This window comes from Leucoraja erinacea, chromosome 26 (assembly GCF_028641065.1).
Source record: "Leucoraja erinacea ecotype New England chromosome 26, Leri_hhj_1, whole genome shotgun sequence".
Taxonomy (NCBI): Eukaryota; Metazoa; Chordata; class Chondrichthyes; order Rajiformes; family Rajidae; genus Leucoraja; species Leucoraja erinaceus.
In genome coordinates, this window is record NC_073402.1 from 32,022,186 (window position 1) to 32,037,279 (window position 15,094).

The 15,094-nt window shown below is 48.0% G+C and overlaps 1 protein-coding gene across 1 annotated transcript in view; it reads left to right on the forward strand.

Moving 5' to 3' along the window:
• Positions 1-15,094, forward strand: part of myom3 (myomesin 3) — a 55,103-nt gene that overhangs the window by 25,087 nt on the left and 14,922 nt on the right. Inside the window, exons 16-24 of the mRNA XM_055656028.1 lie at positions 630-751; positions 2,360-2,547; positions 3,186-3,312; positions 4,814-4,992; positions 7,786-7,900; positions 8,040-8,196; positions 10,233-10,339; positions 10,419-10,463; positions 14,010-14,146. Coding sequence (XP_055512003.1) covers positions 630-751; positions 2,360-2,547; positions 3,186-3,312; positions 4,814-4,992; positions 7,786-7,900; positions 8,040-8,196; positions 10,233-10,339; positions 10,419-10,463; positions 14,010-14,146 — 1,177 coding nt within the window. The remainder of the gene's footprint in view (positions 1-629; positions 752-2,359; positions 2,548-3,185; positions 3,313-4,813; positions 4,993-7,785; positions 7,901-8,039; positions 8,197-10,232; positions 10,340-10,418; positions 10,464-14,009; positions 14,147-15,094) is intronic.

The window sequence follows — 15,094 nt, forward strand, 5'->3', positions numbered from 1 at the left end:
AATGCCAGTCCCACCATCCCGGGATTTAACATGGTGAATAGAGGGAGTGCAGAGAAGGTTCACCAGACTGATTCCTGGGATGTCAGGACTGTCTTATGAAGAAAGACTGGATAGACTTGGTTTATACTCTCTAGAATTTAGGAGATTGAGAGGGGATCTTATAGAAACTTTAAAAATTCTTAAGGGGTTGGACAGGCTAGATGCAGGAAGATTGTTCCTGATGTTGGGGAAGTCCAGGACAAGGGGTCACAGCTTAAGGATAAGGGGGAAATCCTTTAAAACCGAGATGAGGAGAACTTTTTTCACACAGAGAGTGGTGAATCTCTGGAATTCTCTGCCACAGAGGGTAGTTGAGGCCACAGTTCATTGGCTATATTTAAGAGGGAGTTAGATGTGGCCCTTGTGGCCAAGGGGATCAGGGGGTATGGAGAGAAGGCAGGTACGGGATACTGAGTTGGATGATCAGCCATGATCATATTGAATGGCGGTGCAGGCTCGAAGGGCCGAATGGCCTCTACTCCTGCACCTAATTTCTATGTTTCTATGTTTCTATGAATCTACTCTGGGCAAGTGATTCTGTGCGTGTAAGAGGCTGGGGAGACTCATGACACACGTGTGTCCTCTGCTAGATTCACCGTTCACGGCCTCAGTCCACGGAAGGAATACGTGTTCCGTGTGAAGTCCGTCAGCCCCGCTGGTCTCAGCGACTACTCGGTGGAATCCACACCGATCATTGTCGACAACAGCATCTGTGAGTACAACATCAATGGTCTGTCAGTGTTGGATATTACTGCCGCAAGATGGAACAATGTATGCATGCAGGAGCTCCGTGTCGGAAGAAGGGTCACCCTCTCCTTCTCTCCGGAGATGTTGCCTGTCCCGCTGAGTTACTCCAGCATTTTGTGTCTACCTTCGGCGATCCAAGACTCTGAATTATCCGCAATGCGATTCTATCCAGAGACAATAGACAATAGGTGCAGGAGTAGAGGCCATTCAGCCCTTCGAGCCAGCACCGCCATTCAATGTGATCATGGCTGATCATCCCCAATCAGTACCCCGTTCCTGCAAATGTTACTGAATGTGTAAATTACTGAGCAAAACTACAAAGTGCGAGAGGAACTCAGCGGGTCAGGCAGCATCTGTTTAGGGAATGGACTGATGACATTTCACGTCGGGGCCCTTCTCCAGACTACTTGAGACTGAGGTGTCCCGACCCAAATCAACAGCTGCCCAATCTGAAGAAGGGTCTCGACTCGAAATGTCACCCGTTCCTCAGCCCGTCCCGCTGAGTTACTCCAGCATTTTGCATCCATCTGCCTATTTCCTCCCACAGATGCTGTCTGACCCGCTGAGTTCTTCCAGCACTTTGTGTTTTGGGACCCTTGTAGACCAAGTCATGTTATAACACTAAACACAAGCAGCATGCTACAATGCAGGTTACAGGCTGAACATGGACTCTGCTTTGTGAAGCCTATAGGGGCAGCGAGAAAGCAAATGTGTGGCACGGTGGCGCAGCGGTAGAGTTGCTGCCTCACAGCGCCAGAGACCCGGGTTCCATTCTGGCTGTGTCCACTCATCACCATCCCCGAGTTCCCCATTCCCCTTATATCCCCCCCTCTTTCCCATCCCCCTAGTCCCCCTTCCACCCACATCTTCCCCCACCCACCTCTCCTTAAACCCATGTCCTCTGGGTGTCAATTCCTCAACTCTGGCAAAAGACTCGGTGCATCTACCCGATCTATTCCTTGGGTTTATAACCATATAAACCATATAACCATATAACAATTACAGCACGGAAACAGGCCATCTCGGCCCTACAAGTCCGTGCTGAACAACTTTTTTTTCCCTTTAGTCCCACCTGCCTGCACTCATACCATAACCCTCCATTCCCTTCTCATCCATATGCCTATCCAATTTATTTTTAAATGATACCAACGAACCTGCCTCCACCACTTCCACTGGAAGCTCATTCCACACCGCTACCACTCTCTGAGTAAAGAAGTTCCCCCTCATGTTACCCCTAAACTTCTGTCCCTTAATTCTGAAGTCATGTCCTCTTGTTTGAATCTTCCCTATTCTCAAAGGGAAAAGCTTGTCCACATCAACTCTGTAAAGAAGGGTTTAGAAAAGTTATCCTGATAACTTTGTGTAGCTATATTTAAGAGGGAGTTAGATGTGGCCCTTGTGGCTAAAGGGATCAGGGGGTATGGAGAGAAGGCTGGTACAGGATACTGAGTTGGATGATCAGCCATGATCATATTGAATGGCGAAATGGTGCAGGCTCGAAGGGCCGAATGGCCTCTACTCCTGCACCTATTGTCTATGTTTCTATGTTTCTATGATGCATTTTCCTCTCCAGCCCTTCCATCCGCTCCCTACGGACTGACGCTACTGAGTTCAGGAAAGAGGGAGATGGTGATTGCCTGGAATAAGCCCAAATTCCCGATGGGCCCGGATATCCTGGGCTATTACCTGGATTGTTGCGATGCTGCAGTAGCTGAGTGGCATGAAGTGAATATTAAACCCATCACGGCCAGAGTCTATAAGGTAAGGCAGGCTCACACATCATCTCATAAGATCATACTGTAAGTCACAGGATCATAAGCGATAGTAGAAATAGGCCATTCGGCCCATCACGTCTACTCCGCCATTCAATCATGGCTGATCTGTCTCTCCCTCTTAACCCCATTCTCCTGCCTTCTCCCCATAACTCCTGCCACCCGTACTAATCAAGAATCTATCTATCTATCTCTGCCTTAAAAATGTCCACTGACTTGGCCTCCACAGCCGTCTGTAGCAAGGTGAGGAGGGAAAGATTTAATAGGAATCTGAGGGGTAACTTTTTCACACAAAGGGTGGTGGGTGTATGGAACGAGCTGCTGGAGTTTAGTTTATTGTCACGTGTACAGAGGTACAGTGAAAAGCTTTTGTTGCGTGCTAACCAGTCAGCGAAAAGACGATACAGGATTAGGTCGTAGGAGGAGGTAGTTGAGGCAGGGACTATCGCAACGTGTAAGAAACAGTTAGACAGGTACATGGATAATATAGGTTTAGAGGGATATGGGCCAAACGCAAGTAGGCAGGACTAGTGTAGCTGGGACATGTTGGTCGGTGTGGGTAGGTTGGGCTGAAGGGCCTGTTTCCACACTGTGACTCTCTGTATCTGACATTTCTCTCCTCTGTAGATGGGGAATCTAACCGAGGGCCGTTTCTACGAGTTCCGTGTCTTTGCCATGAACTGGGCTGGGGTCGGCCCTTCCTCGGCCGTCAGCGATCAGTTTAAATGTGAGCAGTGGACCACACCTGAACCAGGTGAGTGCCCTGCCCATCGATTGTAGACCCAACCCCACAGGTGTGGAATGAGCGTGGCAGGTAGGGACTCTATCTGGAATTTTATTGACAAATGCTTTCAAAACTTGGGCCAGACACCCCGGGTTCGATCCTGACTACGGGCGCTGTCTGTACGGAGTCTGCACGTTCTCCCTGTGACCGCGTGGGTTTCCTCCGGGTGCTCCGGTTTCCTCCCACACACTAACACATGCAGGTTTGTAGGTTAATTGTAAATTGTCCCTAGTGTGTGCAGGATGGTGTTAGTGTGTGGGGATCACTGGTCAGTGTAGACTCAGTGGTCAGCACCTGTTTCCCTGCTATATCACTCAACTAACCTGTGGCCAGCAGTTCACCAGCCCGGGGTGGGTTAGTGTGAATGTTTATACGTAATGTTTTTAACTAACCTTCTCCTGAAATGCCTTGTGATGTCTGACAGGTTCAACTGTTTCATAATTGGATATTGCCTGTAAATAAGTGGATCTTCTGATGACATAGAACAGTCCAGCTCAGTCCATGTGCCGGTCTAAAAACCCCTTCAACACCACTATCGTATCTGCCTCCACCCCCCACCCCTGGCAGCAAGTTCCAGGCACCCACCACCCTCTGTGTAAAACAACTTGCCCCGCATATTAACCTTCAATTTTGCCCACCTCACCTTAAAGCCAAGTCCTCTAGTCTTTGACATTTCCACCCTGGGGAAATGGTTCTGACTGTCTACCCTATCTGTGGCTCTGATCATTTGACAGACTTTTTTACTTTCTTTCCCGCTCTGTGTACCTGTACCTGTGTACCTGTGTACCTGTGTATCTGTGTATCTGTGTACCTGTGTACCTGTGTACCTGTGTACCTGTGTATCTGTGTATGTGTACCTGTGTATCTGTGTACCTGCGTATCTGTGTACCTGCTATCTGTGTATCTGTGTATCTGTGTATCTGTGTACCTGTGTATCTGTGTATCTGTGTACCTGTGTATCTGTGTACCTGTGTATCTGTGTATCTGTGTATCTGTGTACCTGTGTATCTGTGTACCTGTGTACCTGTGTACCTGTGTATGTGTACCTGTGTATCTGTGTACCTGTGTATCTGTGTACCTGTGTACCTGTGTACCTGTGTACCTGTGTACCTGTGTACCTGTGTATCTGTGTACCTGTGTACCTGTGTACCTGTGTATCTGTGTACCTGTGTACCTGTGTACCTGTGTACCTGTGTACCTGTGTACCTGTGTACCTGTGTATCTGTGTACCTGTGTATCTGTGTATCTGTGTACCTGTGTACCTGTGTATCTGTGTACCTGTGTACCTGTGTACCTGTGTACCTGTGTACCTGTGTACCTGTGTACCTGTGTACCTGTGTACCTGTGTACCTGTGTACCTGTGTACCCGTGTACCTGTGCACCGTGCCTGCGCCCGCATCTGTCCTGGTGATTTACCTGTGACGTTACCTGTGACGTTACCTGTGACGTTACCTGTGTGTTGCCTCCACAGGGCCGCCCTTCCACCTGGAGTGTACAGAAGTCCGCAGCAGCTCGCTGCACCTTCACTGGCAGCCCCCCCTCTACACTGGGAAGGATGAAGTGACCGGCTACCTGCTGGAGCTGTGCGAGACGGAGGGAGGAGAGTGGAGAGCCATCAATGAAAAGCCAACACCCAGCACACACTTGAGGGTTTGTAAAAGCTGCGGATGTTGGTTTACACTGAAGACAGACACAAAATGCTGGAGTAACTCAGCGGGACAGGCAGCGTCTCTGGAGAGAAGGAATGGGTGACGTTTCGGGTCGAGACCCTTCCTCAGACAAAAAACCACCTCCTCCTACTTGTCCTTGGACCACGACCCCACAGACGAGCACTAGACCTTAATATAGACAATAGACAATAGGTGTAGGAGTAGAGGCCATTCGGCCCTTCGAGCCAGCACCGCCATTCAATGTGATCATGGCTGATCATCCCCAATCAGTACCCCGTTCCTGCCTTCTCCCCATATCCCCTGACTCCGCTATCTTTAAGAGCCCTATCTAGCTCTCTCTTGAAAGTATCCAGAGAACCAGCCTCCACCGCCCTCTGAGGCAGAGAATTCCACAGACAGACATTATCACACACCATTTTATTTAAAAAACTGCGCCTCCAGGTCTGAAGACGTATCTCGACCCGAAACCTCACCCATTCCTTCTCCCCAGGGTTTGTGAAATGTTCATCAGTTCCAGCCCAAACTTCACCCTGAGCAAAGTAGGCTACGGCCAGTGATTTAGAGTGTCTCCTCCACGGACCCTCACACTGTAAGGGAGCACTCTCTCCCAGAGACCCCTCCATAATGGAGAGGTGGGCGGCTAAGATCAGTCACTGTCTCTTGGGCAAGGGAGCAGAGTTATTCATACATTAAAATATGAAGTTGGAAAGAGCAGGTAAAGAGATTCACCAGGATGTTACCTGGACTTTAGCTGAGTTTATTGTCTTTATAGTGAAAAGCTTTTGTTGCGTGCTAACCAGTCAGCGGAAAGACAATACATGATTACAATCGAGCCGTCCACAGTGTACAGATACAGGATAAAGGGAATAATGCTTCTTGCAAGATAAAGTCCAGTAAAGTTCCATCAAAGATAGTCCGATGGTCTCCAATGAGGTAGATGGGAGGTCAGGACCGCTCTAGTTGATGAGACCTTGGTTCAGTTGCCCGATAACAGCCGGGAAGAAACTGTCCCTGAATCTGGAGGTGTGCGTTTGTTTTCACACTTGTTGTGGGCGTGAGTTATAGGGAGGGGTTGGGTAGGCTGGCACTTTGTGTCTTTAGAAACATAGAAACATAGAAATTAGGTGCAGGAGTAGGCCATTCGGCCCTTCGAGCCTGCACCGCCATTCAATATGATCATGGCTGATCATCCAACTCAGTATCCCGTACCTGCCTTCTCTCCATACCCCCTGATCCCCTTAGCCACAAGGGCACATCTAACTCCCTCTTAAATATAGCCAATGAACTGGCCTCAACTACCCTCTGTGGCAGAGAGTTCCAGAGATTCACCACTCTCTGCGTGAAAAAAGTTCTTCTCATCTCGGTTTTAAAGGATTTCCCCTTTATCCTTAAGCTGTGACCCCTTGTCCTGGACTTCCCTAACATCGGGAACAATCTTCCTGCATCTAGCCTGTCCAACCCCTCAAGAAGCGTAGAAGGCTGAGCGGTGACTTTATTGGATAGGACAGACAGAGGGATTTGGATTAAATGCAGGCAAATGGGACTAGCTTGGATGGGGCATCATCTCAAGATGGGCTGAGCTGCAGGATCTGTCTCTGTGCTGTCAGATCATGGAACACAGAACATAGAGCACAGAGCAGTACAGGAACAGTCCCTTCGGCCCACAATGTCTGTGCTGAACACGATGCCAAGATCATCTCTGCCTGCACATGGTCCATTCCCCTCCATTCCCTGCATATCAATGAGCTTCTTCAACCCCATGGTCACATCTGACTCCACCACCCTCTGTGAACAAAACCTGCCCCACACATCCCCCTTTAAACATTGCCCCTATTGATGTTGGATAGGTCTCCAGTATTTAATATATTTCAACATTCAAGAGAGTTTATTGTCATGTGTCCCAGATAGGACAATGAAATTCTTGCTTTGCTTCAGCACAACAGAGCATAGTAGGCGTGAATACAGAACAGATCAGTGTGTCCATATACCATGATATAAATATATACACACATCAATAAATAAATAGATAAAGTGCAAATAAATAGATAATGGGCGATTAATGTTCAGAGTTTTAGAAACATAGAAACATAGAAATTAGGTGCAGGAGTAGGCCATTCGGCCCTTCGAGCCTGCACCACCATTCAATATGATCATGGCTGATCATCCAACTCAGTATCCCGTACCTGCCTTCTCTCCATACCCCCTGATCCCCTTAGCCACAAGGGCCACATCCAACTCCCTCTTAAATATAGCCAATGAACTGGCCTCAACTACCCTCTGTGGCAGAGAGTTCCAGAGATTCACCACTCTCTGCGTGAAAAAAGTTCTTCTCATCTCGGTTTTAAAGGATTTCCCCTTTATCCTTAAGCTGTGACCCCTTGTCCTGGACTTCCCTAACATCGGGAACAATCTTCCTGCATCTAGCCTGTCCAACCCCTTAAGAATTTTGTAAGTTTCTTTAAGATCCCCTCTCAATCTTCTAAATTTTGTTTGAGTTGAGTTCAAAGGCCTGATGGCTGTGGGGAAGGAGCTATTCCTGAACCAGGACGTTGCGGGACATTTGGTTTGCCTCGTTTGCTCGTGTGTCACATGATGTAGCTCGCTGGTGGCTTCTGTCATTGTCCAACACGTTGACAGAATTATTGCCCGACACGTCACAGAGTGCATCATGCTGTCACTTCCAGGGATGGCCACACAGAGGCTTCTGTCATCATTCCTGGTTTGCCTCCATGGACTGTTAGAGTGAATTGTTTTTCTCTTTCATCCCCTGAAGGTTTCTCCCTTGGACGAAGGCAAGACGTACATTTTCCGAGTGTGTGCGTTGAACTCGGCGGGGGCTGGTGTTCCGTCCCTGCCGTCAGACCCTGTTTGTGCTTTAACCAGACCAGGTTTGGCCATTACACTGCTGTGTGTGACCCCTAGCCGTGCCCACCCTGACTTCAAACATCTAGTGGGTTGTTTGTGACTGCCCAGCAAGGCCAGGAACTCTGCTAATGCCAACATCGGCGACCCTCTGTTTCTCCGCAGGGACCACGGAGGTGGGGACTGGCGTGGATGAGGACGGCAATGTGTTCCTGGTTTTCCAGTGCCCTGAGGTCACGGACACATCAGAGTTCATTTGGTCCAAGGACGAGCAGGATATCGCAACTCCTGAAAGAGTGCGGGTTGAGACGGCAGGAGACGTGTAGGTGTCCAAACACGACAACGTTGATAGGTTTGATTCATAGCAAAAGGATTTGAGTATAGGAGCAGGGAGGTTCTACTGCAGTTGTACAGGGTCTTGGTGAGACCACACCTGGAGTATTGCCTACAGTTTTGGTCTCCAAATCTGAGGAAAGACATTATTGCCATAGAGGGAGTGCAGAGAAGGTTCACCAGACTGATTCCTGGGATGTCAGGACAGTCTTATGAAGAAAGACTGGATAGACTTGGTTTATATTCTCTAGAATTTAGAAGATTGAGAGGGGATCTTATAGAAACTTACAAAATTCTTAAGGGGTTGGACAGGCTAGATGCAGGAAGATTGTTCCCGATGTTGGTGAAGTCCAGAACAAGGGGTCACAGCTTAAGGATAAGGGGGAAATCCTTTAAAACGGAGATGAGGAGAACTTTTTTCACACAGAGAGTGGTGAATCTCTGGAACTCTCTGTCACAGAGGGTAGTTGAGGCCAGTTCATTGGCTATATTTAAGAGGGAGTTAGATGTGGCCCTTGTGGCTAAGGGGATCAGAGGGTATGGAGAGAAGGCAGGTACGGGAAACTGAGTTGGATGATCAGCCATGATCATATTGAATGGCGGTGCAGGCTCGAAGGGCCGAATGGCCTACTCCTGCACCTAATTTCTAAGTTTCTATGTTTATTTTTCTTACCGTCATTTGCCCGAGATACAGGGAAAAGCTTTGTCTTGCTTGCTATCCAATCAGATCAGGTAAAACTACACATAAATATAATCAGTTCAGACTCAGATAATACCAGCAGAGCAAAGTTCATGGTCACAAGTGATAGGAGCAGAATCAGGCCATTTGGCCCATCAAGTCTACTCCGCCATTCAATCTTGGCTGATCTATCTCTCCCATTCTCCTGCCTTCTCTCCATAACCCCTGACACCCGCACTAATCAAAAATCTATCTATCTCCGCCTTAAAAATATCCATTGACTTGTGGCCTCCACAGCTGTCTGTGGCAATGAATTCCAAAGGGGAAGATACAGAGTGCAGGATATAGTTCTCAGCATTGTAGCATCAGCACCAGTTCCAGGGACAAAGGCCAACGTCCGCAATGGGGTAGAGGTGAATCAGACAGCACCCGAGCTTATGTACCGTAGGCTGTTCAGAAGCCCGATGATATACAGAGGGGAAGAAGCTGTTCCTGAGACTTTCCGCCTTAAACAATCCAATAGTTGGAGATAAATAACAGGAGGCACAAAATCTTCTTGAAGGTGTTGCGATTAAAGCCCACAGGGTCTGCGCAGTTACAGACATGAGACTGCAGATGCGGAAATCCTGAGCTAAAATACAACGTGCTGGAGGGAATCAGTGGGTCAGGCGGCATCTGTGGGGCAAGTCTTCAGGCTGACAGAGAAAGGAAGAGAGGTGAGGCAAGCAGTAGGTGGATCCAGGTGAGGATGGGTTGATTGGCAGGCAGCAGCCAGGTGAGGGAGGGGAGGGGGAGAGAGTGGCGGGGGATGGGGGAGGGGGTGGGGGGATGGAGGTTACAAACTCCATAGCGACAGCACCCGCAGTCAGGATCGAACCTGGGTCCCTGGTGCTGTAAGGCAGTGACCTACCGCTGTGCCACCGTGCCGACCTAAATCTTTATTTTTTTTTTTTTTAATATTTTAATTTATTAGAAGTAAGTACAGTCATATGGCACCAAAGTGCCTAATATATATTTTCATAATACATTTTATGTACAACTTCTTTTTTTTTTGTTACATTGAAAAAAGATGAGAATAAGAAAAAGAAGTTAGATAGTAAAGGATAGAAAGATATGAAATATATAGTGTGTGAAGAAAGAAAACGAGGAAATGAAGAAAGTTGAGAGAGAAAATAGTGAAAAGAAAATAAAATAAAAAAGAAAAGGAGATCATTATTTATAATCTTGACCAACCCTCGTCCAGTCCTGAAACAGTTATTGTTTTAGAAACATAGAACTCTCCCTCTCACTCTCTCTCTCTCTCTCTCTCTCCCTCTCTCTCACTGTCTCTCTCTCCCTCTCTCCAGGTGTAAGCTCATCCTCGTTGACCCAGGGGATGCTGACCTGGGCATGTACAGCGTGCAAGTGACTGGTACTGATGGACTTTCCTCCAGTCACACTTTAACTAACGAAGGTAAACTATTTCTCCATTCCCGTCAAATAACAGATGAATCCTTTGACGTGGAATCTAAAGTCTAAATGCTTTTTTTCAGAGCTGCAAAAACTGAAGGAACTGAGTCACCGGAAAAAACACCCAGGTGAGACCTTGTTGTAAAATGTCCCAGTTTTAAATCTTCTGGAAACCCAATGGGGTTAAACCACTTGCATGTGGACTACAGAGACTAGAACAGTGCAGCATGGAAACAGGCCCTTCGGCTCACAACGCCTGTGCTGTACGTGAAGCAACTCATTCTTAATCTGACAGACTTGTAAGAAGGAAACAATGTGCTCCTGAACCAAGGAGAAGACCCAAGGTCTGGCCCAGGCCAGGCCAGGTGAGTCCCTGCATGCTGGTCCCAGGCCAGGCCAGGTGAGTTCCTGCATGCTGGTCCCAGGCCAGGCCAGGTGAGTCCCTGCATGCTGGTCCCAGGACAGGCCAGGTGAGTCCCTGCATGCTGGGCCCAGGACAGGCCAGGTGAGTCCCTGCATGCTGGGCCCAGGACAGGCCAGGTGAGTCCCTGCATGCTGGTCCCAGGCCAGGCCAGGTGAGTCCCTGCATGCTGGGCCCAGGACAGGCCAGGTGAGTCCCTGCATGCTGGTCCCAGGCCAGGCAGGTGAGTCCCTGCATGCTGGGCCCAGGACAGAGTGGATCTGCAATCCCTCCTTACAATTGCTCCACTCTTTTCAACCTCTCCTCCAACAGCAGGCCATAGAAACTTAGACAATAGGTGTAGGAGTAGGCCATTCGGCCCTTCGAGCCTGCACCGCCATTCAATATGATCATGGCTGATCATCCAACTCAGTATCCTGTACCTGCCTTCTCTCCATACCCCCTGATCCCTTTAGCCACAAGGGCCACATCTAACTCTCTCTTAAATATAGCCAATGAACTGTGTGGCCTCAACTACCTTCTGTGGCAGAGAATTCCACAGATTCACCACTCTCTGTGTGAAAAAAGTTCCTTCGCTCCATAGATGACGAAAAGCATCTGCCGGTCCTCTTTGTTCTCATGTTTGATTTGTTGACATTTGAAATGTGAAGGTTGTAACATTTATACATAGTTAATGTCTCTTAAAAATGAACAGCAAAAGGGTGACAGAAATGTCTCGGCCACTCGTCCACAGAGTTTATTGACAATTGCAAAGTTACATTGCGGTATTCTGGCTGAAGTTCTTCATTATAATCAAAGCTCCGCGCGTGTTTCATCACGAACAGCTTTATTCCTGCCACCTGTCTGTGGCTTTTCCAAATCACCCCACTGACAAGAGTGAACAAGGTCTATCACAGCCCAAATAACAAGTGCTCTGTCCAGAGTGTTAAACCATGATGGAGGGGAAGGCCTCCAGGTGAGACAGATAGGTGATAAGCACACCCCCAGATTCAGGGACAGTTTCTTCCCGGCTGTTATCAGGCAACTGAACCATCCTCTGACCAACTAGAGAGCGGTCCTGACCTCCCATCATTGACTCTAGGGCTATCTTTAATCGGACTTTACTGGACTTTGCCTTGCACTAAATGTTATTCCCTTTGGTCTGTATCTGTACACTGTGGACGGCTCGATTGCAGTATAATGTGGATAAATGTGAGGTTATCCATTTTGGTGGCAAAAACGGGAAAGCAGACTATTATCTAAATGGTGGCCGATTGGGAAAGGGGGAGATGCAGCGAGACCTGGGTGTCATGGTACACCAGTCATTGAAGGTAGGCATGCAGGTGCAGCAGGCAGTGAAGAAAGCGAATGGTATGTTGGCTTTCATAGCAAAAGGATTTGAGTATAGGAGCAGGGAGGTTCTACTGCAGTTGTAAAGGGTCTTGGTGAGACCACACCTGGAGTATTGCATATAGTTTTGGTCTCCAAATCTGAGGAAGGACATTATTGCCATAGAGGGAGTGCAGAGAAGGTTCACCAGACTGATTCCTGGGATGTCAGGACTGTCTTATGAAGAAAGACTGGATAGACTTGGTTTATACTCTCTAGAATTTAGAAGATTGAGAGGGGATCTTATAGAAACTTACAAAATTCTTAAGGGGTTGGACAGGCTAGATGCAGGAAGATTGTTCCCGATGTTGGAGAAGTCCAGGACAAGGGGTTACAGCTTAAGGATAAGGGGGAAATACATTAAAACCGAGATGAGAAGAACTTTTTTTCACACAGAGAGTGGTGAATCTCTGGAACTCTCTGCCACAGAGGGTAGTTGGAGGCCAGTTCATTGGCTATATTTAAGAGGGAGTTAGATGTGGCCCTTGTGGCTAAGGGGATCAGGGGGTATGGAGAGAAGGCAGGTACAGGATACTGAGTTGGATGATCAGCCATGATCATATTGAATGGCGGTGCAGGCTCGAAGGGCCGAATGGCCTACTCCTGCACCTATTTTCTATGTTTCTATGTTTCTATGATTGTAATCATGTATTGTCTTTCCGCTGACTGGTTAGCACGCAACAAATAAGATTTCACTGTACCTCAGTACACGTAACAATTAATTAACTAAACTGAACAGAAACGTACAGAATTTTACCAATTCTTGTTCTCAACATGAGCCAGAATTCCCCGACATAGAGCCGCGATTCTCAACCACAATGTGAATGAGTGACTGAGACACTTTTGTTGCCCTTTTGCTGCTCATTTTCAAGAGTCATTAATTATGTATAAATGATAAGACCTTCACATTTCAAATGTCACACTTCAACAGATCAAACGTGTGAACAAGGAGAGGGATAATGTTCAGATCCGATGGGTTTTTGTTTGACCTCGAGCTAGAAACTTTCCAGCAGACGTTCACAAGCAGCGCGTGACATAACTTGCCCTTGAGTAGCGACCATTCACACGCTAGCCAAAACACACAGGGGAGCACGGTGGCGCAGCAGTAGAGTTGCTGCCTTAAGGGGCTGTCCCACTTTCACAACCTAATTCACCACCTCTGCCCAGTTTGCCCTTGACTCATACTCGAGGTCGTGGGAGGTTGTAGGTAGGTTGTAGCAGGCTACTATGCTGGTCGTAGATACACGTGGCATCATGTAGGTCGGGGCGTTATTTCTAGCCTGATGAAAAATGTCCACGAGTAAAAAAGACAGTAAGAACCTCCCCTAGTGTGTGTAGGATAGTGTTAATATGCAGGGATCGCTGGCCGGCATGGATCCGTTGGGCCGAAGGGCCTGTTTCCACGCTGTATTTCTAAACTAAATTGCAGATGCTGCAATGTTGAGTGAAAGCAAGGCTCTGAAGAAACTCAGCGGGCCAGGCAACATCTGTGGAGGGAATGGACAGATGATGTTTCAACTCAGGACTTTGCTTCAGACTTAGTTTAGTGACCACGTGGGTTTTCTCCGGGTGCTCTGGTTTTCTCCCACTCCAAAGACGTGCGGGTTTGTAGGTTAATTGGCTTCGGTAAGTTGTAAAAATTGTCCCTGGTGTGAATAATATTGCTAGTGTACGGGGATCGCTGGTCAGTGTGGACTCGGTGGGACGGAAGGCCTGTTTCTGCGCTGTATCTCTAAAATATAAAAGTAACGGGTCTGGTCCTGTGTGGAATATACCTACTGACTTATCAATTCCCGTCTGACCAGAGGTTTCAGGGGGATTCTGTCTGAGAGTTTGCCCCGTTACAATCATCTCTCTTGCCATCTCTCACTCTTGTTGTTGTCAGTCATTGGTGTGAAGTCCGACTGGGCTGTGGAACTTCTTGACAAGGGCAGCGTACGCCTCTGGCTACAGGTGGAGAGTTTGTCACCAGCCGCTCACCTGCAGCTCATCTTCAACCAGAAGGAACTTTCAAGCAATCCGGTAATCCTTCTTGCTTAGACCTTTATTCACTGGGACGGGAGTCAGATGCAAGGCTGCCATTTGTCACATCCTGCTTCTCCCATTGTCCATTGCAGACAGGAGTTAAGAGCCAGCTGAGAAACACACACAAGTGCTGGAGTAACTCAGCGGGTCAGGCAGCACAAGTTCATAAGTATTAGGAGCAGAATTAGGCCAATCGGCCCATCGAGTCTACTCCGCCATTCAATCATAGAAACATAGAAACATAGACAATAGGTGCAGGAGTAGAGGCCATTCGGCCCTTCGAGCCTGCACCGCCATTCAATATGATCATGGCTGATCATCCAACTCAGTATCCTGTACCTGCCTTCTCTCCATACCCCCTGATCCCCTTAGCCACAAGGGCCATATCTAACTCCCTCTTAAATATAGCCAATGAACTGTGGCCTCAACTACCCTCTGTGGCAGAGAGTTCCAGAGATTCACCACTCTCTGTGTGAAAAAAAGTTCGTCTCATCTCGGTTTTACAGGATTTCCCCCTTATCCTTAAGCTGTGACCCCTTGTCCTGGACTTCCCCAACATCGGGAACAATCTTCCTGCATCTAGCCTGTCCAAACCCCTTAAGAATCATGGCTGATCTATCTCTCCCTCTCAGCCCCATTCTCCTGCCTTCTCCCCATAACCCCTGACACCCATACTAATCAAGAACCTGTCAATCTCCACCTTAAAAATACCCAATGACTTGGCCTCAACAGCCGTCTGTGGCAAAGAATTCCACAGATTCACCACCCTCTGACCAAAGAAATTCCTCCTCGTATCCTTTCTAAAAGTAAGTCCTTTTATTCTGAGGCTGTGCCCTCTGGTCCTAGACTCTCCCACAGGTGGAGACATCCTCCCTACATCCACTCTATCCAGGCCTTTCGACATTTGTGGAGAATATGGACAGGTGATGATTCTGGTCGGGACCC